This window comes from Rissa tridactyla, chromosome 1 (genome assembly GCF_028500815.1).
Source record: "Rissa tridactyla isolate bRisTri1 chromosome 1, bRisTri1.patW.cur.20221130, whole genome shotgun sequence".
Classification (NCBI taxonomy): Eukaryota; Metazoa; Chordata; class Aves; order Charadriiformes; family Laridae; genus Rissa; species Rissa tridactyla.
The window spans coordinates 35955432-35982342 of record NC_071466.1 but is presented as its reverse complement, the minus strand read 5'-3'; the positions used below and the strand labels follow the sequence as shown (position 1 = coordinate 35982342).

The window sequence follows — 26911 nt, the reverse complement described above, 5'->3', positions numbered from 1 at the left end:
TACGTCACAAGGGAAGGCCACAGAACAAGCGCGTTACGTTCCATCCCTCATGTAGTTTCGCAAACAACCTTGTACGGGGAATTGGCGGATGTTGCATTCTTCGCGTGCCAGCTGCGGCTGTATTCTACCTCAGAAGCCTCTTGATTTTATGACTTTCCTTAATGTGTGAACAATGCTGTACTTTTGTATTCTTTGGCCAATTTAGTAATTATTCCACAAGGGCAAGGGGGTCCAGGAAGGCTGGAGACTCTTCAAGAAGGAAATCTTAAAGTCCCAGGAGCAGGCTGTCCCCAAGTGTCACAAGTTTAAAGGGCGGAGAAAATGGCCAGTCTGGATGAACAAGGAACTTCTGATGGGACTTAGGAATAAAAGGAGGGTTTACCACCTTTGGAAGAAGGGACAGGCAACTCAGGCAACTCAGGAGGAGTACAGAGATCTCATTAGGTTATACACGGATAAGATCCCTCTGAACCTTATATTGTCGAGGCTGAACAGTCCCAGCTCTCTCAGTCGGTCCTCATGTCAAAGATGATCCAGTCCTTTCATCATCTTCTCGGCCCTTTGATGGACTCACTTTAGCATGTTCATGTCTTTCTTCTATTGGGGAGCCCAGCACTGGACCCAGCAATCCAGTTGTGTTTCACCAGTGCCAAGTAAAGGGGAAGGATCACCTCCCTTAACTCATTGGCAATGCTCTTCCTAATGCAGCCCCATATCAAGATGAGAAAGGGTGAGATAAGTAGATGACATAGACAGGAGTCAGGAAAACACATCTGCCTCTCAGAAAGGAGAGAGAAATGATTGTAAAAGAAAGAAGTTACGATGAAGCAGCAAATAGCAACAGTATTTTGTCCATTTGTTCTTCAATAAGATATAGCAGAGAAAGGGTCTGTTGACGAAGGAGTCAAGAGTGCAGAGGAAGAATCCACGGATTACAGGCACCTGATTCAATTTAGCTGTTGAAGTAGAGGGATATAATAAGAAAGGGGGCATGACTGAAGGGAAAGGAGGAGGAATGCTTAACAGAGGGAGCAAAAGGGATTTCTGCCAGCCAGTCTCTACTACAGGAGCAGGACAAGAGAAAACAAATATCTGGAAGTGTGAACGAGTGAGTGTGCTACATGAGGGAGCCCTTAGGGAAGACTACAATGGGGAGCAGAGTCATGGCATGGGCCACAGCAGGAACATCCAGCTCTTGGATAAAGCCTTCTCACTTCACATGAATTTCTGTTCTTTCGCATAAAGCAGAAGAGCCATCACAGCTTGGGTGCTGAGAACTACCCGAAAGAGCCCAGTGGCTAAGATATTCTCCAAGGCAGGAGACAAGAATTTGGATTTCTTGAAGCAGAGGTGTGAACTGAACATGGATGAGTACCATGAAATGTAAGCTATGGATTAGGTCCCTTTCTAGTAGCTGATAATATTCTGCCTCAGTGTCTGGGTAGTGGGGCACATACCAAAAAGAAGATACACATATACCAAAGCCTACTGCATCTAAGGCTTTCTGTAAATCTGGAATATTTTTAGGAATAAAAGCTGAAGATGGACTGCAAATTGAATGAAGCTGTCCATATGTGCACACTGAAAAAAATAAGAGTCCCAAGAACAGAAAACTCTTTAATTTACCAGGCAAGTGGTTAAGAAAATACAACAACAGATACCTGAGACTTGGCAAGTTTGAACTAGGAGTCAGGCAGATATTTTTAAAAGCAGGGAAGAAATTTTAGGTGCATAATGGAGAATCAGTCTTGTAAGTCCTTAAATGAATGTTGCACTTCTTCACAGGAAGGTAGTTTCTGGTTTAGGCAGACCATAAAATCTAAACATGGGAATCTTGCTGTCAAGTTACATCAGAATTCAGAATAGCTGATCATAATGGTTTAGTCAGTTTGTTAAAATGAATTTGCCTCAGCAATGAAAAAGCAAGGGGGTTTCCTCTTGTAACTTCCAGCCCCATACCACTCCCTGTTGGAAAGTTAGTTTCTGAAATAGCAAGATGATCAGTGCGTATAATATTGAGACACCAACAATTTTCAAAACAAAAAAATGAACCTCCGTTTACTGTTATATAGTAATATAATCTGATTTTATGCCACTGCATAATAGGTAACTAATTCGGTTGATCTAAATTATAACTAGAGGAACCTATTTGTACTTGAAAATCTTTATCTGCTCTAACTGGCAGGTGGCAAACACACCCAACTATGAGTTCCTAGCTCTTGACAGACATGAAGCTGTTTTCCCAGTCTATCACCAGTTTATTTCATTATAACCTATTTAAAGAGATGTCATAACATCCCTTTGCTTTCAAGCTTAAAGTTTTGGCAGGATGTGTGTATGGGGAGGTGGTAATTCTGAGATACTGCAAGCTTTCCAACAGCATAAGAACAGCATTTTCCAGACATCCTCCTAACATCAGTTCTTGGATGCATGTAACGTCTTATCATCTCCATAGCAGGTTATGGCTCTCAAAGACGCTTCCTGGGCCACTGTTCATATGGATTTGTTTGTTTTGTTTAGAAAGATAGATAGGAGAGGAAAAATTCAGATACTTCACCATTAAAAAGGGCTGGAATAGTTAATGTCCGCAATAGTTTGTAGAGAGCATTTCAAATAAGAGATTGAAATGCTGGATAAGGGGAAGCACTTTGAAGATTGTGATCAACTTTCTTCTTTGAAGACAGCGAAAAGAAAGTAGACAAGCATAATGGAAGAGGTTACTCAAGGTGACTTGCCATCACTGTTCCTGAATGCAAAAGTAGCAGCTTAATAAAAAGTTCTTCTTTTTCTTTGGATATAGAAACACAGCAACATGATCACACTGAATTTTAACTTGTCAGTGACCACGGTGACTTCCCCTCCCACTCAGCCTTTGGCAGTGGAGTCCAGGGGTATTGTACGTCAAGTGCAGAGAGGCTGCAGGTTCACTACTTCTAAAAGGCCACCTACAAGTCTTAGTCTGATTAGAGTGAGTACAAGGATCTGATTAAAGCAGTGACATTTCCTTCAAAATGTATGTGCATGCATGTACGCATAGCCCACTCTGCAGACATTTAGTCCCAGACTGATACCTACTAAAGGAGGCTGGGTGATGGAGTTCTTGGAGGGATATGAGAATTTAATTTCCAAAGCAGCAGTCTGATAGCACAGCCAAGTACCACTTGCAATACAGTGCCATTGTGTAGGCATGCGAAAGTCTTCCTAAGGAATTTTTCCATTTTCAGATACTCAAAAAAAGGCTAAACCACTGAGCATTACCAAGATGTCTGGCATTTCCTATTAACATCAGCTAGCCAGTAGTACGAGAGATTTCAGTACTTCTCTGAGGCAGAGTGCCAAGGACAACTGCAGAGAGTCCCAGAGGGGAAAGCAAACATAGCAACATCCATGGTTCAAAAGAAAACTTCAGGTGATCCCGCATGAAGTTTCCATGTTGCAAGGGTGATGGAAAAGTACTGTGGCATACCTGCACACTGAAAAAAAAACTGCTCAGGAAACCTTTAACTTTGCCTAAGATGCACTTGAAAATGACGCAGATACTTTTTCTTGCCTGCATGGTTTATCTAACATGTACTGTGGACCCTTTTTTTCTATTAGAAATATCTTGGTCATAGAATCATAGAATTGTCTAGGTTGGAAGGGACCTTTCAGATCGTTCAGTCCAACCATCAAGCTGACTCTGACAAAAACCATCACTAAACCATATCTCTAAGCACCACGTCTACCTGTCTTTTAAATACCTCCAGGGATGGTGCCTCAACCACTTCCCTGGGCAGCCTGGTCATGCATCTGACTTTTGGAAAGTATTGAAATGTTGTCATCTGCAGAAAAAGGGAGATATAAATTAAATTGCATTAGACTAGAGCGACAAAGAAAAGGAAGAAACTAAAGCTAACCTTGCAGTAGTTTTCCCCACTCATGTAACAGAAGTTACCAAGGTAAAACAAGCAAAGTGAAAAACTGGTACATCATATCACAAAAGATGTGGGAGAGATTGAATAAATTTCAGTGTTATTTCAAGTTTTATTTATTTCATGTGTTGCATTTTTCTAAGAACATATTTAAAAGACCCTGTCTACAAAACACACATCTGTTTCTTCTTCTCTGCTGTTGAATATAATAGTAAAACAATTGCACAAAATCCTCACCAAAAGAAAACAAAAAAGCCCCATACCAACAGTACTTCTCCTTCCCATCCCAAAAGAAAATCCTCTACCTACTGCTTTACTTCAAGCCTCTGAGATGTTTTTGGCTGAGTATAGCGTAGAAAGTAAACACAGATATTACTGCGGCTTCTGCAGTCACTAATGTCTTCTTTTGCTGAGATCCCAAAGACTAGGATAATTACATTCTGCAAGAGGCAAAACAATTTATGAAAAAAAAATGACACATTCTCCTATTAAAAATTAAATAGGACTTTCATAATCAGCTGCTTCAAATATGCGTGAATAATGACAGCTAGAAACCACTCTCTGCAGATTGCTCATGAAGTGGGTGTGAAGCTGAAGTCAGGGTAAGAAAAAAAATCACAATGATAAAAGAGAGCTTTCTTGGAGCTTTTACAAGGTCATTTGGCCAAGGCCAGATAAAAGTGAATATTTCTCCAGTACCCTGTAACAAGAAGGAGAAAACAGAATGAAAAATTATCTTTTGCAGCAAAAACAAAAAATCATAGTCAACTTCTCTAGGATTAAGTCCACTGGAAAATAAAGTCTGCCTGTTCTGCCGACAGGTTTTAGCTTTTAATTATGTAAAGCCTTCATGAAGGGATTTCTATCTTTTTGTGAATTTAATTCACAAAATGTCCTAATTATCTACAGACATATTAATAACTCTTTGAACAGTATATTAATGTAGCAAGCTGAAACGTGTTTTCCAAACAACAGTAAAACAAGGCTTAAAAAAGTACACCCATCCATAACTCTTGTACAGTTCATATGCAAACATATTCTTGGTATCGTAGATATTGTGAAAAACAACAAAGAATCCAATGTGTTGAACTCCTTCAGCTGCCCACAGTTTACAAAACCTAATAGCATTGTGGGCTGCAAAAGATGGTAATTTCTTCTCCTGTGGGGATCTGCCTTTATCTACTCGTTGTCATTTCTTTAGCGAATTTGAGTTAATTTTTAATAACAATTTTACTCCTCACAAAACTGAAATGTCGACTCATGGGAGGCCAACAATATTATTTAGATACCATCTTCAGGATACAACCCTGCTGCAAAAATACTAAAATAACTGTTGGAGCAGAAAATGAGGAAGAAAGTCACAGAAGAATATCTGCATTTGTGGGAGAATGGTTGAATGCAAGGGTTTTTTTTAAAGTTCGATTTTTTTAAATTCCTCTTTATAAGATCCTAGCTCTCAAAAAAAAAGTTATGTCAAAGCCATCTCCTCAGGCAAGGATAATGTGTGTCCGTACCTGAGCTTGCTTCAAAAGTCTCCTAGCCTAGAAGTAAAGGCTCTGCACAAACCTTTATATCGTAACTGGGAATTACGGTAGGGAATCGCTTTCAGAAAAGAACATAGGTGCAGTGAGCCTTGTGAAAAAGTAATTTGAAAACAGAGGGCCTGATTTCTCCGATTCAATAGTGGTGTTTTACCAACAGCCTCCACTGGTATGAATAGTCTCCCTTTTTACTCATGGGAAACAGCAGGAAGAGCGCAGCCCATGACAAAGTCATCCTCTTTCACTTAAGACCACTGAAAATTTACAGAGTTGCCTCCTGAATAGGTATGTGCATTGCCTGGCCCCAAACTCAGAGTTGGAAAGCATTTATTTTAAGATTTATTTTAAGATCCCCTCTCTTATCTAATTGAGAATTAAACCACATGAGCTGTCATAATGAAATGTCAAATATGAAGTTAAATTAATACCAGCATCGGTACTAAAAAGAACAAACAAATTCATTATTCTTACCTTTCTCTTCCTTTATTCCAAGTAGTTTGACTCCTGGATAAAAGAAAAAAGATGCATTAGTACAGTACCATGTACAATGTACAGTACAATCCCTTATTTATGCAAGGAATTATGGTTGCCCAGTTGTGTGGAACTTTCTTGATTACTTGGTGCACTTGTCTGTCTTTTGAAACTCCACTTAAAACAACAAGTAAATGCTTCCGCGTGATTCCAGTTCTAGCAATAAATACTTCTTCGATTTGAACTCAATATGAATAGCAGGGTCTATTGACTCAGGAGATAAACATATCTTGTTGTTGCCGGAAAAAATCAATCTAGAAGTGTTCCATATATCTTCAGATGCCTCAATCCTTTCTTGATCTCACACGATTTGAAAGAGAGAAAAGTTTCTTCCGCTCCTCCCCAGATTCCTGCTACTCTCTTTTAGGATGAGATTTTCAAAGGAAAGAATGATTGAGCTCAAAGTCGAACCAGGCAGAACACATCTGCATATGCTGTTTGACTGCCTTGTCAGAGGTAAGTCATTAAACTCCGGTACAGCATGCCTAGACCTACTCATCTGAGGTTCCTATATTGATGCTGATACTTCTGCTGAGTAGTTTATTTATTTTCTGGAAAGACAAGCACGCTGCTCTCGATAAAAAAAAAAAAAACAAAAAACAAAACACAATACACAAAGCAACCAGTTTTACGAAAAAATGTAATAATCTTTCCAACTCAGATTGTACATAGACTAATGAGGTTAAAGTTAAGTTAGAAAACCACATTCTTCACTAAAACAAATGTAACCATTGTGGATTGCACTCTGGAATCTTCTTATATAAATACTCTATTCTCAATATTCCCATGTTAAAAGGTGTTTCTTTGTGCTGGGAAATCAGCATTTTCAGTGCAACTTTATCCATCTCAAAGTTCATGAAAAGACAGATTGTGTATGGAAAACTGAGACATGCATGCTGGCCTTCTAACTTCAGGGACCTTTGAGCTATGGTTCTCTTTTGCTGTGCAACAGTAAACTTCATGACACGCTCCCTCTCAAATCGGTGGCAAATAGCATAAATCAAGTGCTGGTTGAGACTCCAAAGAAACATTCCCATGGATCATGCTACAAGAGCTAAACCAAGTGCTAACCCACAAACCATGTTTATTTAAAATAGTTTTATCCATAAATCTTGTTTCCTCAAAACAGATTTATCCAGCATCCACTGAGTTCCTCTTCTGTATATGGGAAAGGAAAAGAATGTGGTTTCCTGTCACACTGCACCTTTGTATTCAGGGAATAGTTGCTTCCCACAACTAATATCTAGAATTATGCATCCACTGAAAGAGCAGAGTCAGCATCTGAGAGAGCATTTCTCATTCTTGCACATGACACTGGGTGTAACGAAGACGTGAAACGGAAGGTGTAATATGTCACGTCCCTTCTCCATTCTACTATAGCTCAGAGAGTTTCAACAAGACAACTAGTATTTCATTAAAGAAGAGCAGACGTATAAATTTCATCTATTCACCATGTGACCTCTCCCCATTAACAGAAATAGACAAAAGGATCCTTGACAGTGCTCCATTTCCATGCACAAAATAAACAAGGGCTTTGTTTCAGGCTTGCCACGCATGAGCACTTGGCCTCTGCAAATCCCTCCGTACTTGAACAGGGGCAAATCTCATCAGGGGGTGAATATAAAAATGTGCAACTGTTTTAAAGTTATTCTTTTGTAAAAATAGAAGTGTTTTAATATTTAAATAAAACTGATCATTTGTGCCATTACAGTGAACAGATACTGTCTCAGTCATAGGTCCCATCTGAGTAATTAAATCTTATTGATTAAACTTTGATGTCAAAATGACAACTGTTATTTTTTTTACCCTCATATGTTTAGCCTTATGTTAGAGACAATGGCAGCCCAAAGGACATCAAAACTTTCTTGATAGCATGCATCAAGACTCGATGCTCTCTCAAGGGTGCAGTAGCTCCCAGAGAGAAGTGGAAATTCATTAATTTGTCTTCCCATTAAAAAAAGGAAAACACACAACCACCCAGAGAGCACCCTGGTATTTATAACCAAAGAGGGAGAAAAGATTACTTCCATGAAGACACTTCTTGAAACAACAGCTTATAAATATTCCTAATAAAACACAAGATGTCTGGAGGGCAGATGAATTAATGAAAGCTGTTTTCCTATCGATCCGGGGACAATTGTGCAATGCAACTGCTCTCCTCCCCCCTGCCCAGACACACACAATAAATTTGCCTTCCCGGCCTCCTTTCCGTCTCCCCTGGGATATCCACATGCCCTTTTGCCTCTCCTAGCCCCCAGGAAAGCAGGGCGGAGCTGGAGCTGCTCTGGAGCTGTGTCCATGCTGATCGGATGGAGGGATGCAGACGGTCAGTGCATGGAGTGCCCAGGTCCTTCCCACCACCCCTCAGAGGCGAGGACTGGTTTGGGGTCTCTCCTCCGCCCAGCCATTGCTTTTCACAAAACGCATAGAAATTTAATTATCTTTGAGACTTATACTCCCTTCCAAATTTGGCCATGATTGGCCAGCAGGCTGAAAGCCTTATTACACGTAGGCAGACAGCGTGATCATACAAACTTAATTTCCTTAGGAAACCAGGCTAATAGAAATATTAATGAAAAATACAGCAGGTAGATCAATAACACAATGCGATGTTCAGTTTCTGTAAGGGTGAAGCTGTTGTGACTGTAAAGAGTTTAAACAGGAAGAAAAGAAGTGGTCAAGAGAACAGATATTTCCTCTTCAGTGCCACTGCACAGAAGGAGCGGGCTCAAAAATTATCAGCAGGTCTTAACTTTGGGAACCTTTTTCATTTCTTTTAATCTTAGTATATAGTCTCACCCGCTTCGCTTAGCTCCCTTGTAATGTAAAACACCACACCGCAGACTACATAACTTGTAAGCCCCATCTTTTTTTGCTGAAAATCCCAAGGGAAGGGAGAAGAATCTTGGTATAATCAAAGACACTGAGGTTGCAGCCTCCAGCCTATCTTTTGAGAGATATTTTTCTTTCTTGCTCCTGTTACCAATACTCATTTTTAATTCCTTTCCACGGTGACATATTCTTTCACAGTTTATTCTTTCCCTGCTTTGTTTAGTCTTCTAATCTCATATCATAGCACAAAGGAAAAATGGATAATCTAGCATTACCCAACAGAAGGCAGGCTCCTTGGGAGCCATTAAGTAAACATCAGAGTAGGAAATTTATCACTTCCACACATGGGGTTTTATTGCATTTGTGTTGATGCATTCTTTGAACATATATATTTTTAAAAAAGCATAGATTGGCTGCATATGTCACAGAGCCGTCTGTTGTTAAAATTGTGCCTGGGATGAGTGCACTTGTTTGGTGGCCCCAATACCTGCCCTGTGGAAGAGGACATATGGCATCTGGCTTAAGGCAAAACCCCACTCCCTCTGCAGACAATGGCAGCGTTTTCAGCGGTGACAGCAGGCGCTCTGGTGGAGATGCTTGAGTTTAGATACTGGGGATCCTGTTTGTGTCACAGGCTTTCTTTCGAGTTTATCAGGAAACAGTTTACAAACTGGGGTAAAGGACACAAAGTGAAATCAAAAGAATAATTTCTGCCCTTTCTAGCTTTGTTAATCTGGTCCCATCCAGCAGACATTACCTTTCACCCCTTACTAGGTATGAGTTGGCTCTGTCCTACCTTAAGTCTCTAATTCTGCTATCTGCAGACATGTCACCCTTCAGGAGATACCTGCCACACAGAGCGCTCTCTTACTCAGACTCTTTTACTATCCTGGACATCTATAGTTTGGCTTGCAACAGCTCCTGGACTTCCTGGCACACAGGCCCTACCAGTAAAGCCCCTAATGACCAGGTTCTCCAAGCAGCTGCCTGCACACCTTACAGGAAGTTGAGCTGGCAGGTCCTGCCTCCTCTCAGCAAGACCAAGAGAACTGCTATGCACAAAAGTGGCCTCAGTCCAAGGTTCCTGAGCTCCCCTCCATGACCCAGGGCTTGCCCAAAGCTTGTAGTGATTAAGACATTCTTTTTTTCCAGTTCCAGTATCTGGAAAACTCCAGCAGCAAAAATAACTGCTTCTTTATCATGCCTTGACTTAGGTAGGTGCTTGAACCCAAGTCTTCCTCGCATTCACCTGCCAAGATACACACCTGCACCAGACAGGCCAACTAATCCAATTCAAGCTTTTCTGGTTATCAAATAAACATCTTTCTCTACACTGGCACATCCACTAAATTCTCTTAGACTCTCATCCTTTTGCTGCTCAGTCTTTGTAAATCTCCCATTTTTGCACTATGGTCCTCTCAGCAATGGCATTTCAACCTAATGGAAATTTTCATGATGGGAATACTACAGATTTTTTTTTTTTTTTAACACTGAAGAGTGCAATTCTAAATAACAGTCACATTAATGACTCACTAGGACAACTGAAAAGATTTAATGGATGTTTAATAGGCTACAGTCAAGATATCTTTTCTTTAAAGATACAAATACTATGTATTTTGAATCGGATGCCGTTGGCTCTTCTTTGCGATAATTTTATATGGGTAAAAAATAAACAGCTGTACCTTTTCATGAGATTTTTTTTTTCCCTTCACTTTCAATATCATATTAAAATATTTGCAGCATTTCCAAACACCTTTCATTTAAAGACTTTCCAAAAAATCCCTTACGATTTCACTACCCTTGTTCTGAACTTAAGGAAGTGCCTTGGATGCGGTTCCTTGCAGGAAGTACCTTGCATGCAAAGCAACTGAGCTCTGTTGCAAGAGCAGCTGTTCCTCCCTCCTCCCATTTGAACAGCTTATATATTTAAGACAGGATTTCTTCTTAAAAGCTATTGTAGGCAGCCAGCCAGGACTGTAAGTTCTGTCAGGCAGGCTAAACGCACACAGATACAAAATAGTATCTGGGGAAAAAGTCAACTTTTAAACAAGCTCATTGCTATCACGTTCTGTACCCAAAAAGCTTACCCAGGCGCCGTTACTGAGGTAATCCAGGCTCCCAGAATATCCAGGTTGGCAGATGCTATTAGGTTGTGTTTTGTTCTGGAGTCGGTCCAGGAAAGCATTATTTACCCTTAAAATACAACAAAAAACGAATAATGATTGAAGGTAGCAGAGGCATTCACAAACTTTTGAATTTTAACATTCTGTGAGTGGCTTTCCCCAGTCTCAGTTCAATACCCATCTTCTGATGTTTTTCAAGCCTGAGCTGAGTAACCGTGGACTGGCATGAGATAGGGTGGATTTCATTTTCAATTCACTAGATTCATCCTTATCCTGTGATCAGTCCATTGTGATTAAAAGGAGTACCTCAGCTGCTGTGAGAAATGCACCAAAATTCTCCATAGAAAGATTACCTGCACACCACCACCCACTTTATCGGGGAGATGAGCTATTTCAACAATTCATCTTAGGTAGTCTTTCAGCTTTCGGTACAAAAGGAGAGTTTCTAGAAGTACTGATTTCCCAATGCCAATGAAAAAAACCAAACACTTAAGCTTGTTACTAATAGAGACAATTTGTATAGCTGGCAACTTTCTCTACCATCCAGCTCTCTAGCAATTTCTTGTACTGCTTTATCATTCTGGAAAGAATGCATAAATACACTTTTCCTCAATACGTTCTACATATTTTCAAACCTTCTGAAAACTGTTTCTTTTTTCCCCCTATTAATGCTTAGGACTGACACACATGCTTAGACATGAATGTTGTTTTAATGTCTTACAATGCTATTGGTAAGAATGATGTAAAACACAAGATACTGGATTATTTCTGTCAAGGGACATGAGATGGACTGAATTGAAACTCCTTCATTAACTTCTATGGATAATTATCTCAATAACTTTGCTAGAGAAAAAAAAAAGAAATGAAAGCAGTATGGAGAGTGGTTGCCTACAGAAGTAATTTTTTTATGTATTTCCCTAATGATAGAAAAAAAGAAACAAATGGTATTTTTGAGCCTGAGCGTTGTTTCTTTTTACCAGCAGAAACAGCTGAGAATAAAGCTGTGCTTCAAGATAATGGAAAGTCAGTTAAGTGACAGAAGTGCAAGATTAGAGCCGCTGAACACAGAGAGAGCACAGCAGTGGGGCACAGCCTGGGGCGTGCAGCAACGCAGCTGCAGAAGGCCTTGCTGCACTGCAGCTTCTATCTGTAGAGATATCAAATCCCATGTTGACTGCGTCCAGCTCTGGAGCCCTCAACATAAGAAAGACATGGGACCTGTTGGAACAGGTCCAGAGGAGAGCCATGAAGATGATCAGAGGGCTGGAGCACCTCTCCTGTGAAGACTGGCTGGGAGAGTTGGGGTTGTTCAGCCCAGGAGACCTTATAGTGGCCTTCCAGTACCTGAAGGGGGCCTACAGGAAAGATGGAGAGGGACTCTTTATCAGGGAGTGGAGCGATAGGATGAGGGGTAATTGTTTTAAACTGAAAGAAGGGAGATTTAGATTAGATATCAGAAGAAATTCTTGACTGTGAGGGTGGTGAGGCACTGGAACAGGTTGCCCAGAGAAGCTGTGGATGCCCCATCCCTGGAGGTGTTCAAGGCCAGGCTGGATGGGGCTTTGAGCAGCCTGGTCTAGTGGAAGGTGTCCCTGCCCATGGCAGGGGGTTGGAACTAGATGATCTTTAAGGTCCCTTCCAATACCAACCATTGTATGATTCTATGATTTAGCTCTGCCTTTTAACCTCAGCGGTAGTCAAAATGTAGCATAGACGAAGTACTCGATTCTAAAATAAAGTGAAAATAAATAAATAAATAGATAGTTAGATAAATAAATAAAATGTCTCCCAGCTGAAACTACTGTACTAGTAGTTACCCATGAAACTACGAATAGTTTCTACCCTATGCTGTGTCCTACACCAACAGGATGAATAAAGTGTAAAAGGCACTCTGGGTCACACTGCACTGCAGTGAACAGCTGTAACGATGGACCTTAGTGGCTCATTTGAAGGCAAGGTTAAACCAGAGGTGAGGTCAGGGATCCTCATTGTAATTGTCTTCTAAAGCATGAGTGCCTGCAATTTTGAGAGCCTTTCCAGATAGGAATGCAATTAAAGTGTATTCTGCATTTTTGCATCATACCTCCTCTGTTCGTTTTGATGTGCTCTCGTCCTGGCTTCCTCTTCCTGCTTTTGTTGAAATTCCATTAATTCAGCCTGGGAATGATAAAAGTAAAAAAGAACTAAGCAAAATAACAAACTTACTTTTAATTAGCATACCTATGTTGGAAACCCAATTAATTCCACATGGTGTTAACTTCAGCTAGAGTCACGTGTCATTCCCAGAACTTCTCTCAACAGCAATTTATTTATGCGACAGCACTATGTTAAAAACTGAGCTCATTGTTCTCTTCAGCATTGCACCAGTGCACCAGACGAGGGGGTTTTTTTGTGCCTTAAAAACTGGGAAGTTACTGGATTCAGGCATTTACAGTCCTACATTTAAAGGGGTATGTATGCCAGACACAAATCTGCTTCCTCTTGCCCCAACCCACAGGCTGGAATTTCCCTGGAGGTCCAAGGGGAAAGACAGCTGAAGACATCTAGCAGGAGCAGACACAGCTGTCATGCCCGTAGGGTACGAAGGAGTCATGCCCTTCACCTCCTGCCTCCATGGAGGGTGAGGACAAGACGAGAACCAGGGGTATGATGTGTGGTGTGTCACCTCCAGCTCCCTGGGGCTACCCCACGGGTGAGGGAAAGGTAAACGGTACTTCTTGGTGTGGTGAAAGCATGTGCAAGCTCCCATCCTTACATTATGTAATATTAAGGTATGTAAACAGTGTCAAAGGGAATTCTTTTCAGAGGAGAGTTTGCTCATGCAATTTTAGCCAAGACTGCAAAGGAAACACAGCCTGTATGACTCTTGCTCTGCATGTGTGCTTGTTCGTCTGGCTCTTGCTCCCTGCAATGCGCCCAAGAATTGAAGATGCAAATGTTTCTGCAAAGAAAATTTGGCTTGCAGGGCAAGGGGGAAGGGATAGGAACTGACCCATCTTTTATATTTTCCATAGCAACTGAGCAGCTGTAGGAATCAGAACTAAAATAAAATGATGCGGTTAGATAAAAGCTTCAATAACTGAATGGTATCACAAAAGTGTTTTTTTTTTTAAAATCAATTTAAGGGGAACGTTAAATAAAAACTACGCAATAAATGTATGAAGAAAATCAATAACTGCGAATGTGTTGTGTATCAATATTTGTCTAGACCTAAAAGAAGAAACAGGATTAAGAAATAAAAAAGCCAACCTTAATTTTCACTGTTTTAAATAACTATTCAACCTGAAAATTAAAACCCAGTATCTGACTTTCCAATATGCTGAGTCCTCTCTTGGAGTCATGTTCTGAAATATATTGTATATATATGACGCAGTGTTCAAAGAGTACTGAAAATTTCTAAATCAAGCAACACATACTAGAACTGTTCCAAAAAACAAACAAAAAAAGGAACCGATAATACCTATACCTTTTATAGCTACACTGTGCTAGGAGGTACACACAAGGCAGAATTCACAATTACTTTAATAAATATCAGTTTGAAGTAGAAACAAGCCAACATATATCTGAGGGACAATTATTGGAGCCTTTAAAATATATATTATTTACAGTAGGTTTGTAAGTAGTGCATTACTCTGCGCAATAGGTAGCAGCAACTGTGAAGGCCAGGAGCAGCTGGAACCGTGTACCAAAAGCGAGCAGCCTTAGAAGCAGCCAGCACCTCCTTAGCAATCTGTGGAAACTGGTAGAACTAGTCTAAAGCTCTACTCGAGTCCCTTAAATAAAATTCATAAAGTAAGGGCATGCTAATTCGCATCTGTAATTATTTTCTCTACCGAGGAATAAATGTGAAGAATACAAAAGCTACAGCCCTTACACCCATCAGGACTAGCTTTCAAAGATTTTTCTGCTGTATAGTTCCTGGGAATAAGCAGTTTAGAGCCTCCTTTTCCCCACCTTTTTATTTCCAGCATCCTGGTTGGCAGAATACTATGAAATGAGGACGCTTACCCCCAAGCATTTAAAGATATCCGCGAGGGGGGCTGAGTCACTTGTACAGCTCTACTAGAAACTCACTGCATGGAATTTATTGCACTAAGATTCTGCTTCTGGGGAAGTAGTTTAACATTAATTTGGATGGTAGTAACAGCAAAGGCATAGCAAGAGGCTCAGTATTTGCTAATATGTTTCCGAATGATTTGCAGTCAATGCTGCCCTCCCCAGACTTGCACAGTCAGACCTGGAGCCAAGACAGACAACGGAGCACCATGCTGTCGCCTCGTGTAGATGAACTTTACGTGGCTATGGATCCCAAATCCATGCCAGAGGGCCTACAGTGGGACTTCAGATGCATTTCAGAAGACAGAGTTCAAATTTGCAGTTAGGGCACGCCTGCTTTTTAGACAATTCAAAACACTTCATTTAGGCAGTCTGCAAGGGAGCAGAAGCACGCAGGCTTAACAGCAAGTCCGAGTGTTTCCACATCCCCATTTTGGGAGGCAGGGCACGTGGGCATCAATCCTCTAGAAAGAGACTATTCAGAAACTGAGATCACCATGAATATCTCGGTAAGATTACTTCTGCCTGACAGAGAGGAAATCGGTTTCCTTAGCCTATGAAATAGGGTACCATGATCAAAAAATGCTCTGCACAGCTTTTCAAATGGAGAGGTGAGGAGGAGCTAGTCATCCAGATGCAAATAGCCTTGAACCCAGACGATAATTGTCCTGTCCCTGTCCAAATTTTACAGCTTGGCTCATCTCTCTCACAATATTTGAAAACAGTGACTAAATACTTTTGCTGAAGAGAAACTCTGTGCGTAGGCTACAAGTAATCAATGTATTTAATTGGTTTCACAGCATGCAAAAAAAGATACAATATGCAAACTGTTAATGTATAATTACCTTCCTCCGTTGTTCTTGCTTCATTTCCTCTAATCTTCTGTTTTCTTCCTCTCGAAGAGCTTGCTTATAAGTATGGGTCCTAGACTATTGTTCAGCAGAGAATATAAATATATTGGTGTGGGGGAAGGGGGAACCAAAATCCCAAATCTTATTCCTAAATCTTTATACAGGTAATAAGCAAAACAGAAACGGTCAAATGATCCCAGTTACTCAAAAAACAGATCAGTCTCAAGACTAGAATTTAAACAAGAAGTAGTCTACAGTTTCTCAGTCATTCGATTTTGCTGAATGTCCACCTGTGCATCAGAACCAGGGAGCCACAGCACGTGCTATTCCACGACCCAGTGGCAAGCATAAAGATACCCCGAGCTTTTTGTGAGAAAACTCAATCAGGATATATGACAGTGAGATGGGGTATTCTGTGAAGAAAGAAAAGTACCAAAAATATTACCAAGAGAACGGAGCAGAAGGGAGTGTGGTAACAGAGGGGAACCCAGCATTACGGGGAGCAGGGAAGTGATGGTGCCTCTGTACTCGGCACCGGTGAGGCCTCGCCTCGAGTCCTGTGTTCAGTTCTGGGCCCCTCTGTACAAGAGGGACATTGAAGTGCTGGAGCGTATCCAGAGGAGAGCTACCAGGCTGGTGAGGGGTCTGGAGACCAGATCATATGAGGAGAGGCTGAGGGAGCTGGGCGTGTTCAGCTTGGAGAAGAGGAGGCTGAGGGGAGACCTCGTTGCCCTCTACAACTACCTGAAAGGAGGTTGGAGAGAGGTGGGTGTTGGCCTCTTCTCCCAGGTGAATAATGACAGGACCAGAGGAAATGGTCTGAAGTTGTGGCAGGGGAGGTTTAGATTAGATATTAGGAAGAATTACTTTACTGAAAGAGTGGTCAGGCACTGGAACAGCCTGCCCAGGGAGGTGGTTGAGTCACCATCCCTAGAGGTGTTTAAGAAACGTCTAGATGTGGCACTTCAGGGCATGCTCTAGTGGCAGAGATTGTAGGGGTTTTTTTTGTGTGTGTGTATGGTTGGACTCTATGATCTCAAAGGTCCTTTCCAACCACGAAGATTCTATGATTCTATGGTTCTATGATTATTTACACAGGAGTACTGGAAAGGCATTTGTGGACGCAGGGCAACAGAAGCTGAAAGACCAAGTCTGCTATATTATTTGTGGGGCAGTCAAAAGAACTGAAAATCTGAACTACACATCACAAATAAAGTATTCAGAGGGCAGCTGTGTAGGTTTTCATTAAAATAACTAGCCCCAATCTTTCACAAGTTGTAGTTCTCAGCAAAGAGCCAGGCTACCATTAGGATCTTACAGGATCCTTAGGATCTTATATACAGGAACTTAACTGTAAAGTCTTTGAGCAGATACATAGCATAGCACACTAAACAATGAGCCAGTATAATTTAAAACAAGAAGTGTTGCAGGTTTGACTTTAGTGAGGAATTTGTTGCAGGTCTACGCAATGTTCTCGAAACTTGATATATGCACACAGAATGACACCAGTAAAACGACAGGCACATCATTTGCTAAAAAGACTGAACAGAGAAAGCAATTATTAATAGCTCAATTTTGAGTTGGGAGGAGTTGTTACATGTGTCCAGGGAGACTCATTCTGCGTCCAATATTATTCATTACTCTCCGTAATGGCTTGGAGAATTGTGTGGAGTGTATGTTAATCAAGTTGGAAGACAGTAAAAATCTACACAGGATTGGTAACACTTTGAAAGACAGGATTAAAATTAATTATGAGCTTGATTAAATAAGAAGGCCAAAAAAAGTCACCAATGACAGAGTCACTCCAAAGAAGTCAAATTTGTTCACGCACATCAAGTAATATTTGACACTGGTATTTGAACAAGGTGTGCTAAATTAATATCACTATCAAAGAAATGATGTGAGGAAAAAAAATTGATCAATGTTACATTGTTCCAAACTTTTTTTAGAACATGAATTTTAAATTTAAAAAATCACATCTATATGTGCCCCCCTTTTAACATGCATGTCAGGCACTTCCTAAGCTTATCGCACTTCACTATTTCAAACACAATGCTCCTGAATCTTTTAATTACTCCACACAAAGCACAGGTCCAAGATAACATCAAAATTAGAGTTCAGGTTTTCCCACTGGTTTAGCATTTTGGTACTACGCCAAGTTTATTTAGATAAAAACTCATTGGTTATGTGCTTCAGACGCCTCACACAGAGCATGGAGGCTGTGCGTACGCCTATAGACCGTACCTCATCCAAGTTGCCTGGGAAGACATTTTGCTAACTGCACTGCTGCGTTATAAGCAAGTGCTGAATTGATTCACAAAGCTACAGAAATGCTGCCACGCAAAAGACATGTATAACATCAGATGATATTAATTAAAACCAGTACAAATAAATTACGTATTTTATCTGCTTGGACACTGGTGAAGCCAAAGATGGAACTATAGTATGGAATTTGGCATAAGTTATTAAGAAACTACTCAAAAACTGGAACGAGAAAGGCACATGTAGGTAGGTGAAGTAGAAGGCAAAGGCTAAAAGTAGGACTTGTATGTCTGAAAGAATCATGGAATCACGGCATTTTCAGAGTTGGAAGGGACCTCTAGAGATCACCTAGTCCAACTCCCCTGCTAAAGCAGGATTGCCTAGAGCCCACTACTCAGGACTGCATCCAGGCGAGTCTTGAAAATCTCCAGAGAAGGGGACTCCACAACCTCCCTGGGCAGCCTGTTCCAGTGGTCTGCCACCCTCACCGTAAAGAAGTTTTTTCTCATATTTGATCGGAACTTCCTATGTTCCAGCTTGTGCCCGTTGCCCCTCGTCCTGTTACTGGGAACCACTGAAAAGAGTCTGGCACCATCCTCCTTCAACCCAACCTTTAGATACTTGTATGCCATAATAAGGTCTCCCCTCAGCCTTCTCCAGGCTAAAGAGTCCCAGCTCTCTCAGCCTTTCCTCGTAAGGGGGATGCTCCAATCCCACAATCATCTTTGTTTCCCTGCGCTGGTCTCTCTCTGGTAGTTCCCTGTCTCTCTTGAACTGGGGAACCCAGAATTCGGCGTTCCTTCAGGCATCCACCCACTTCTGTATAGATATGAACACAGCACACTAAAATGCTGAAATCTAAGTCAGTCCTGGGGACATGAGCTCACTTGTCTTCGCAGTTCAATGTTCACACCATACGAAAGGCTGCAGAGCTGGGTCTTCCCTACCAAAGAACAACTTCCCCACTGTTTGGAGCACTGGATGCTTCAAGAGGGAGATAGAAGTGGTTTCAAGACATCTTTTTTACCTTCTCATAGTCCATCTTGTTTGTCCGCCCAGGACTACAAAAGACAGTTTGAATGCCATTCTCCTGCAATTGACCTTCTGCTCAACAATGATGGTCAGAAGTTGGCTCCTTCAAGCTAGGTATCTGCCCAGATATGCTAAGATTTCTTTAGGGTTTTCAGGGACACTAAATGACCTGAGGAATCGAAGGGGAAAGGAACCTATTTGCAATATTACCTTCCCTTTTCATGCAATGCAAACCAGGAAGAGATACCAGAGGCAAGACAGAGCTGTCATCTATTCTGGTTGCAGCAATTCCTACAACGGGAGGGTCTTGCACATTTCCAAGGCTTCCGAGGAAATATGGAGGTAAATCTTTCACTCCCTTTACTCAACTGTTGGTGTTCAAGGTTGTATACAACACAGAGCTGCCCATATTGGATACTTTCAAGTTTCTGCTGACTAAGGACCATTGCTCATAATGACAATTTCTGTCCACTTGGCTGTCTGCTCTCTGTCTTCCCCCAATTACAAACCTCCCTAAAGGAGAAATAATTCTGTCTCAGGGTTAATATTGCTCACTGCAAGTTTTTACATCAGTAGGAAACTTGGTTTAGACAAGAAGAGACTAATCATATGTGAAAAAAGCCTTTTTGAAGGAATTAGAATAATGAAACTTAAGCAATACTTTATCTATTTCCTAATCACATTGATACTTATCAGGCCCATTCAAACTGGGAAAAAGTCCCCAAGCAGCCTATGAAATCCCTTTTAGGATGCAGTGAGAAATAAGCTTCTCTTCTGACTACATTTTCAATGCAGTAAAGCATCCGCTGACATGAACTAGTTGAAATTTCATAAAAGCTTGCCACCAACAGATGGATACAGAACACTTTTAAGATTCTGACCTGACCTTAGAATATAAATCTGGTTCTCATTTAGCAGTGAGAGATCTGTGAGTAATAAAGGCAGTGCCCTACTATGTAGGATACTCTGCCAGTGTGTAAGAGACAATGTAGGCAATCTCATCTACCCAGAAAGACTCCTTGGTACTCAATGAGTTATGTCTAGACAATTAAGGTCAATTAGAGTATTCTAATATTCCACTATTAACAGCACCTGGAAAGCTGACGGAAAATATAGCACATGCCATGATTTTGCTTACCCACGCTGTAGATTCTGGACCACGATTAGCAATCTGACAGGAATCACTCCTTGGCAAACCCAAGTCCAATCTGTTCAATAATTCATTGGTTTTGCTATGAAGAAATCCAATCCAAATAGACTTGTTAGTGCTTCAATAAAAATAAATACAGCTTTTTATTCCACCCTTGGAATCTAGCCTAGACGTTTTGTCATGTGACTGCTGGAAAACATCACAGGTGGAACAAATGGTTATGTAGACAGGCAGAATTAAATGGGACAGGATAAAGAACCTATATTGTGGATAAGACATTTGTTGGGAGGAATTTTTAAGCAAACAATTATTGTCATTTGCATATTTGGGGTCTACGGTGGCTGTGCTTTCTTTCCTCATTGTAAAGCTCCTAAAACACAGACTTGCATACCATTGGACTTCATCAGGATGCAACGGCTTCACTGAATTCTTGCAAATCCTTCTGCCAGATCTATAGATCTCAGAGACGTAATTTAAAAGATTATTTTAAGGAATTTTCCTTCATGGTTAATAGAATGCAGCTTTACAACAGATTACTTAATCAAGCAGAAAGACTTCGAAGCATTTTGTAGCATTGAAAAAAATACAGCTTAGTTGGAGCAGAACTCCACAACATTGTCACTTCTTATTCTGGCAAGGGCAATTTTCTTTTTCCAATCGCACGTTTTATAAGACAGATTTTCAAAGTAGCATCACTTGGCTCACAGTTTCAACCAAGTACAGTTAAACAAAGTCACAAGCAACAACATAAACAAATGTTAAGAATAGTGCCGTATCGAGAATCAGTTTCCTAACCTGCCATCCCAGGCATATCTGTTCAAGTCTTTGCTCGCGCAAAGGAATAGAATTAGAGGAAAGAGGCAATTTTATTTCTGTATACAGCTTTGGAAAGCATGAAAGTGCGGAAGTGAGAGCAGAAAGAGTGCTTCAAGAGGCATTTGACACAAAGATTTACTCTGCTAACAGGGCAACCAGCTAGCTCTGTGGGGGAAATGCCTCTACCAAAGACAACTACTTAACCTTGGAGAAAAAGCCTTGGCTGCTAAAGAGTGATGATGACTAATTGGTGAAACAGACTACCAAGTGTGGTTTTGTCTTTCACTCCATGATCTGAAAAGGTGAGTAGATGAATTTTTGGAAAATGTCCTGCTGGTCAGTGGGTATATTGAGGAGAAGTGGGGAAAAAGAACAAGAACCCACAAGTTCTTCTCTGCTACTCTACACAATACAAAACCCTGTTACCACTTCAGGTACAGCATACTTGCTCAAGCTGTAGCAAGCCATGCTTTTAGAGTCTCGGCATTCCCAGTTTACTCCGTTTCCTCCATTACCTGGGCAGTTAACATGGACCTCGGCCAATACATAATACAGAAAGAACAAAGCGAAACATAAGATTCCCTGATCTCCAGAGCACCTGTATATCAAGGTTAAATAAATTAGTAGTCTTCCTACCCAAGCCTCAAGAACACACATTTTTTCCATGAAAGATGACTGATTGAGTGGTGAGATTGCACAGAATAATTCTGGGAACTTGAAGTTTTAAATTGCAGATTTTGTGTTTCTCTACCTATGCTAAAAATGCTAAAATAACGATTTATTTCTACACCAGAAAAACTAAGAACTCCTACAGAAAATATGGAATATATTTAAGAAAGTGAAGCTTTGCAAAGAAATATCTGGCAACTTAGGGGTATACCTGGATGTCCTAATTCCTTATGGATGGCAAAAGAATGACATGAATTTCTCATTATTTGTATAAAAATGGGGTGGAGGGTTAAGACACTGCATTTCCCAGATCAGCACACTGATAGATGAAAAGCTAACTCCATTTCGGTATCCGAAAAGATGATTACAAGAGTGGAAGCAAATTAAATTTCTCAGCAAGACTTTGCACTGCCTTTGAATACAGAAAAACCCTACTACACCAAATTAAGTAGTACGTTAATTAAGTGTCCTTATCACGAGAAAGGGGCTCAGGTTTCCAAACCTTACTAAAGACAAACTCAGTCAATTCAGTCATATATATTAATTCATTGTGTATCATCTCTATGGAAACCCAGCAATGCATCTGGAGTTGCCACGCTGTCAAAATATTGTTTGAATGGTATTTTTCAAAATATTAAACCTAAAGTCATAACAATGCAGAGCGTAGCATAAGCCATGCTGCAGGGAAAGGGGGAAGTCAGAGAGATGACAGTTCAATTAATGTTCCAGAGAGGAAAGCATTATCTCCAGAAGGAAATCAGCATTTCAGAGTGTCCATAGGTGTTCCACATTCAGACAGTTGGAGCAACATCTCACTCACTTGCGAAAACTTCAAGGGCTAATCAAAAATGCTAATAAAATGTGTTCCTCTAAACTAATTAACATTAAGGAAAGAAGCACATGAGCCGAAGAAATTAATTTGAATACAGCAGCATCCTGATACCCGTCAAAAATAGCTAGGCAAAAGGAGATCCAAAATTTAGACAAACCAAGAAGATGGCACCCTCCTAACAGGCTGCTAACCTGAGCTCTCACTACCCCTAAGCATCAAGCTGAAGGAAAAGGATGCACTTGTTAAGCTGGAACGATCTTATAAGGTTATTTTATCTTTCTCGGTAGCCCTGTTTGCCATTACGCTGCTGGGAACAAGCCTTTTGCTCTGCTAATTAAAATAGGCTACTCCCATACTGGTACATTTAATAGCACTAGGCAATACTCTTAGCATGGGAACTCACCCATCTATGTTGTGGTAACAGTTCCTGTAATAGTTTTGACCTGTTCCAAATAGACCTTTCCCAAACTCCTGGCTGCTTTCTGGGAATGAGTATCAACCACAAGTAACTCCCAACAGGCAGTTTGGATGCAATTCACCCATTTTGGGAGGTAAACAATTTGCTAGCAATGGAAGCTGGTAGTCTCAGGCCTGTTGGCCTCAAAAGTGACAGTGATTGACAGTGCTTAATTTATTAGTACAGACGCAGCCATGGGGGAGTGAAGCACAATACTGGACTCAGGGGCTGAAAAACTCTGAAAAGCTGTCATGGGAAAATACTGATTCTGCTGCCAGGATCATTGAGTAACGTGCTAGAAGGGGACAGTGCATGACTCTGGAAATCAGTTCATGTTGCAGATGCTCTCTGTGGGTCCTTCAGATACACGGCTTAACATTTCACAACTCTTCTTCAGGCAGAGTCCTTTCTTAAAAGCTGTTTCGTAAAAGCATATTCTTGAAGCTCAAGAAGTACATGTAAAATGCTGAAACATGAACTTGCTAGATGTTCCACTGAGAATGGCATAATTTTGGGATTTAGAGTTGGCACACTGCACTCACAAGCTACTGTAGATCAGGGAATCCACACTTTTCTTATTGTTTGGGACTAAACACGCGTACTACGTGAGACAAGGGGGTGGATATAAAAGCTGGTGTGGCCCTAGGCTCCTCTGGCCTAGGTGGGAGCTTCCATGCTCTAACAGGGTCAACAGCCCTGACAGCCAAGAAGCAGAAAGCTTCACAGTTGACTCCAGCATGCAACTGTGGAAGATGTGAAGACCCAAACTGATCTCGTTGCAGGACCTGAGGTCTAAAATCCTGTGCAGAATATGGTCTTTAACTTGGTGTGTCATTTGGTCTTAACTCCTGTCGCATCAGACAAACAGAAGAGCCAGTTCTGAAAAGGATTCATCCTTAGGAACATGCATAAGGATATGGAGTCAGGCCCCAGCATCTTCCTCCACCCAAGATTTGCGCAGCACCACTTGCTAAGCTTTTCATTTGAGACTGTATTCCTCTCAGAACAAAGATGCAAAGAAAATTATTTTTGTGACTACACATAAAGTTCTTGGCTTTAATTCTGTTTTACACACTAACATTAAAAACACATCAATTAGAAAGGCTTCTTGTAGTTTTCATTACTCCTTCCCAATGAAACCAGTGGCAGTTAATTCTTTTGCTTTAATTGATGGATATTGAAATGCCAGGACAGAGAAAAATATATTGGCTTTTATGCCAGTGCTTTTGAAAAAAAATGCACAATACTTTTGCATATATCATAAATCTCTTTATTTCTCTTGACAATTTTTAAAAGATAATGGCCACTTTTATTACTACTGAAAACAAGACAGCTCCTGAACTCTTTGTTTTCTCAAGCTGCAGGATCTCCAGCATTACAATTCTGCTATAATGAATGTCCACAAGTATGCTAAGAGCCATTCAAAAACAGTTATAAGAAATAAAAATAAAGAATCCCAAGCCAGGTAAATCATTATAGGCATTTCAGAGAGGAGACAACGTGAGTAGTCACAAAGACAACAGAAGTAGCATCTAACGATGAATGACACGGACACATCAGCTTCCAAATTCATTGCCAGTAAGCAGCATTAAAGTAATATTTCACCGTTTTCTTCCAATTTAGCTGACAAACTAAGAACCATGCATAATGCACAGATAATGTTAGTTTCACACATCTGCCCAGAAGTTTAACGGTGGTTTTTAAAGAATAGCAGGACCCCCCCCCCCGCCACAAAACCAAAACCCAAACCCAAAACTGAATTTCATTCAGGACACATCTTTTTGCAGCACCAACAAGCATACCTACGCTTTTCCCCACTTCAACATATTTAATTGGCTAAGCGTAACAACTTCCTCAACTTTTGCAGAAATTAAGATCAGTTGCTTAACTCTACCAAAGTCTGCCTACAAGAAAAGCTGCCCTTTATTTCTGTAAGGTCAATGGTGGATGTGTTCTTACTGATGACCTTGTTCCTTGCCATGTGCATCCTGGTCAGGCACTGGCTATGACCCACAGGCCAGGCTGGCTAGTACTAAACCATATGCATGGCTCTTAGTTTGTCACGGTTTTAAACATCGTTGCTCCTCTGTCACGTGGCCTAACAAAATCAAATGTTAATATAGAAGAAATTCCAGAGGTCGACTCAAAGGTCAATGAGATTGCTCTCTATTTATGCAGGTTTCCCATAGATTCTGTGTTAGGAGATGGAGAAAGAGACTCCAAAGGGAGGTGTAGTTGGGATTTTCACTGACAAAAATCATTTGCTAAAGTGGGAACAAAGCTGGGGGCGCGATAATACCATCTGTGAAAATAATCCCACCAAAGGTAGATATTTCAAAATTAATCCATCAACAAACTTGCAAGTAGCCTAAGTGGGGCCACCAATGGCTTTTGCTGGTATATAGTGATACATGCCTTCTCTCACATCCCCTCCTTTTTGCAGAGATTTACTACAGCAAGAAGTTTACAAGGTTTAAGTAAGTTCAGAAGGCTACGAGCAACTGTCACGTTTCCCACAGCTGGGCGGTGACAAGGGGCAAGGTAGTAAAAACACCTCCATCTGTCAGCAACAAACATGCCCTCAACTCTACGTGAATTCTGGTTCTCCTGTACCTCAACTCCAACCCACACCTGCCTGACAGAGTCCACTTTTGGGTAAGAAGGAAAAACAAACATCAGACATGTACGAATTTGTCAGCATGAACTAATGCCCATTTTTTGGTGTGTGCGTAGGTGGGGGATTCATCTTTTGCTGGAAGCCATAAGGTGAAAATTTACAATGTGAAATAATTAACTCATTAAATTCCTGTATGATGTTGATGGCTCTTCCGCAATGCCCTTTACTGGGAAGAAAGGCCATCCTCTGGGTATTTAGTTCACTTGCTTTACAGCACAAATCCTTCCAGTAGCCACATACCAAGCTTAATGCAATATTCACATATTGTGCTGGGAGTAATGCACAAGCATACTAAGGAGGACTTGGATAAATCTAATGACAGTGATCAAAAACTGTGCTATCTTTGGCTGGTAGGCTTTCTTGTCTGCAAGTTCTTGAGCATGTGTTCCTGTTCTTGGGGATAAGAACAAAAAATGTGGCACCGGTTCATTTTAGGTATAAGGCTTCAAGAAAGTATAAAAATAGGGTTTTTTTTAAAAAAAAAAAGGCAACTTTCTCAGCAGAATTATTTTCATCACTTCCCACCCACGCTCAAAACTAATCTTTCCTGTCAACCCACTTGCTTTTTTTGTTTTTCTGACTGGATGAAATAATACAGCTAGGCTATTCTTTCCTCCTACCAACTCATCCAATAGTCTTGGAAGTTATTTTAGACATCAAATTTCATTTCTTATCTGAAGTAATAAGCATATATCCAGTTTTAAGGAAAATGCAGTTTTGTGTAAGTCTATTGCATAGATCTTCCATTCTGTGTGCTCCATCTGCATGTGCAATCTGCTTCTATATTTTCAGCCAGCTTGCATGGGCAGATTAATGCGTCCAATTAGAAAGCAACCTCACAGGCGTTCAATAAACTGCCTTCATTATTACACTCAAGAGAGTCCCTTTGGATGTCTATAAAAGCCTAGTTTTCTGCCTGTTAGCTAAATAATTGACAACACTTAAAATAATCAGGAGCAAATGAACAAAACCAAGACCATTGTGGTGAAAAGAAGCAAACAAAAGATTCTCAAGGCTGCAAACCCTTTTTGTGCAAGCCCTCTTTCATTCTCTCTAGCAACCTATATTAAAAGTCCGGTCAGGTTTACATTTGCACTTCTGTGGGGAGAATTTGTTACCAGCCTGCTGTTTGAACCACACATCATAGGGGACTGAAAACTAGCAAGGACAC

The 26911-nt window shown here is 40.8% G+C and overlaps 1 protein-coding gene across 1 annotated transcript in view; it reads right to left on the bottom strand.

Annotated features, from left to right (window-relative positions):
- Positions 1–3999: 3999 nt before the first annotated feature.
- The window catches only part of EPSTI1 (epithelial stromal interaction 1), a 49597-nt gene continuing 26685 nt past the window's right edge, over positions 4000–26911 (bottom strand). The window contains exons 7-12 of the mRNA XM_054214720.1: positions 20278–20371; positions 15840–15923; positions 13022–13095; positions 10903–11008; positions 5924–5956; positions 4000–4611 (exon numbers count right to left, since the gene is read on the bottom strand). Coding sequence (XP_054070695.1) covers positions 5936–5956; positions 10903–11008; positions 13022–13095; positions 15840–15923; positions 20278–20371 — 379 coding nt within the window. The 3' untranslated portion in view covers positions 4000–4611; positions 5924–5935. The remainder of the gene's footprint in view (positions 4612–5923; positions 5957–10902; positions 11009–13021; positions 13096–15839; positions 15924–20277; positions 20372–26911) is intronic.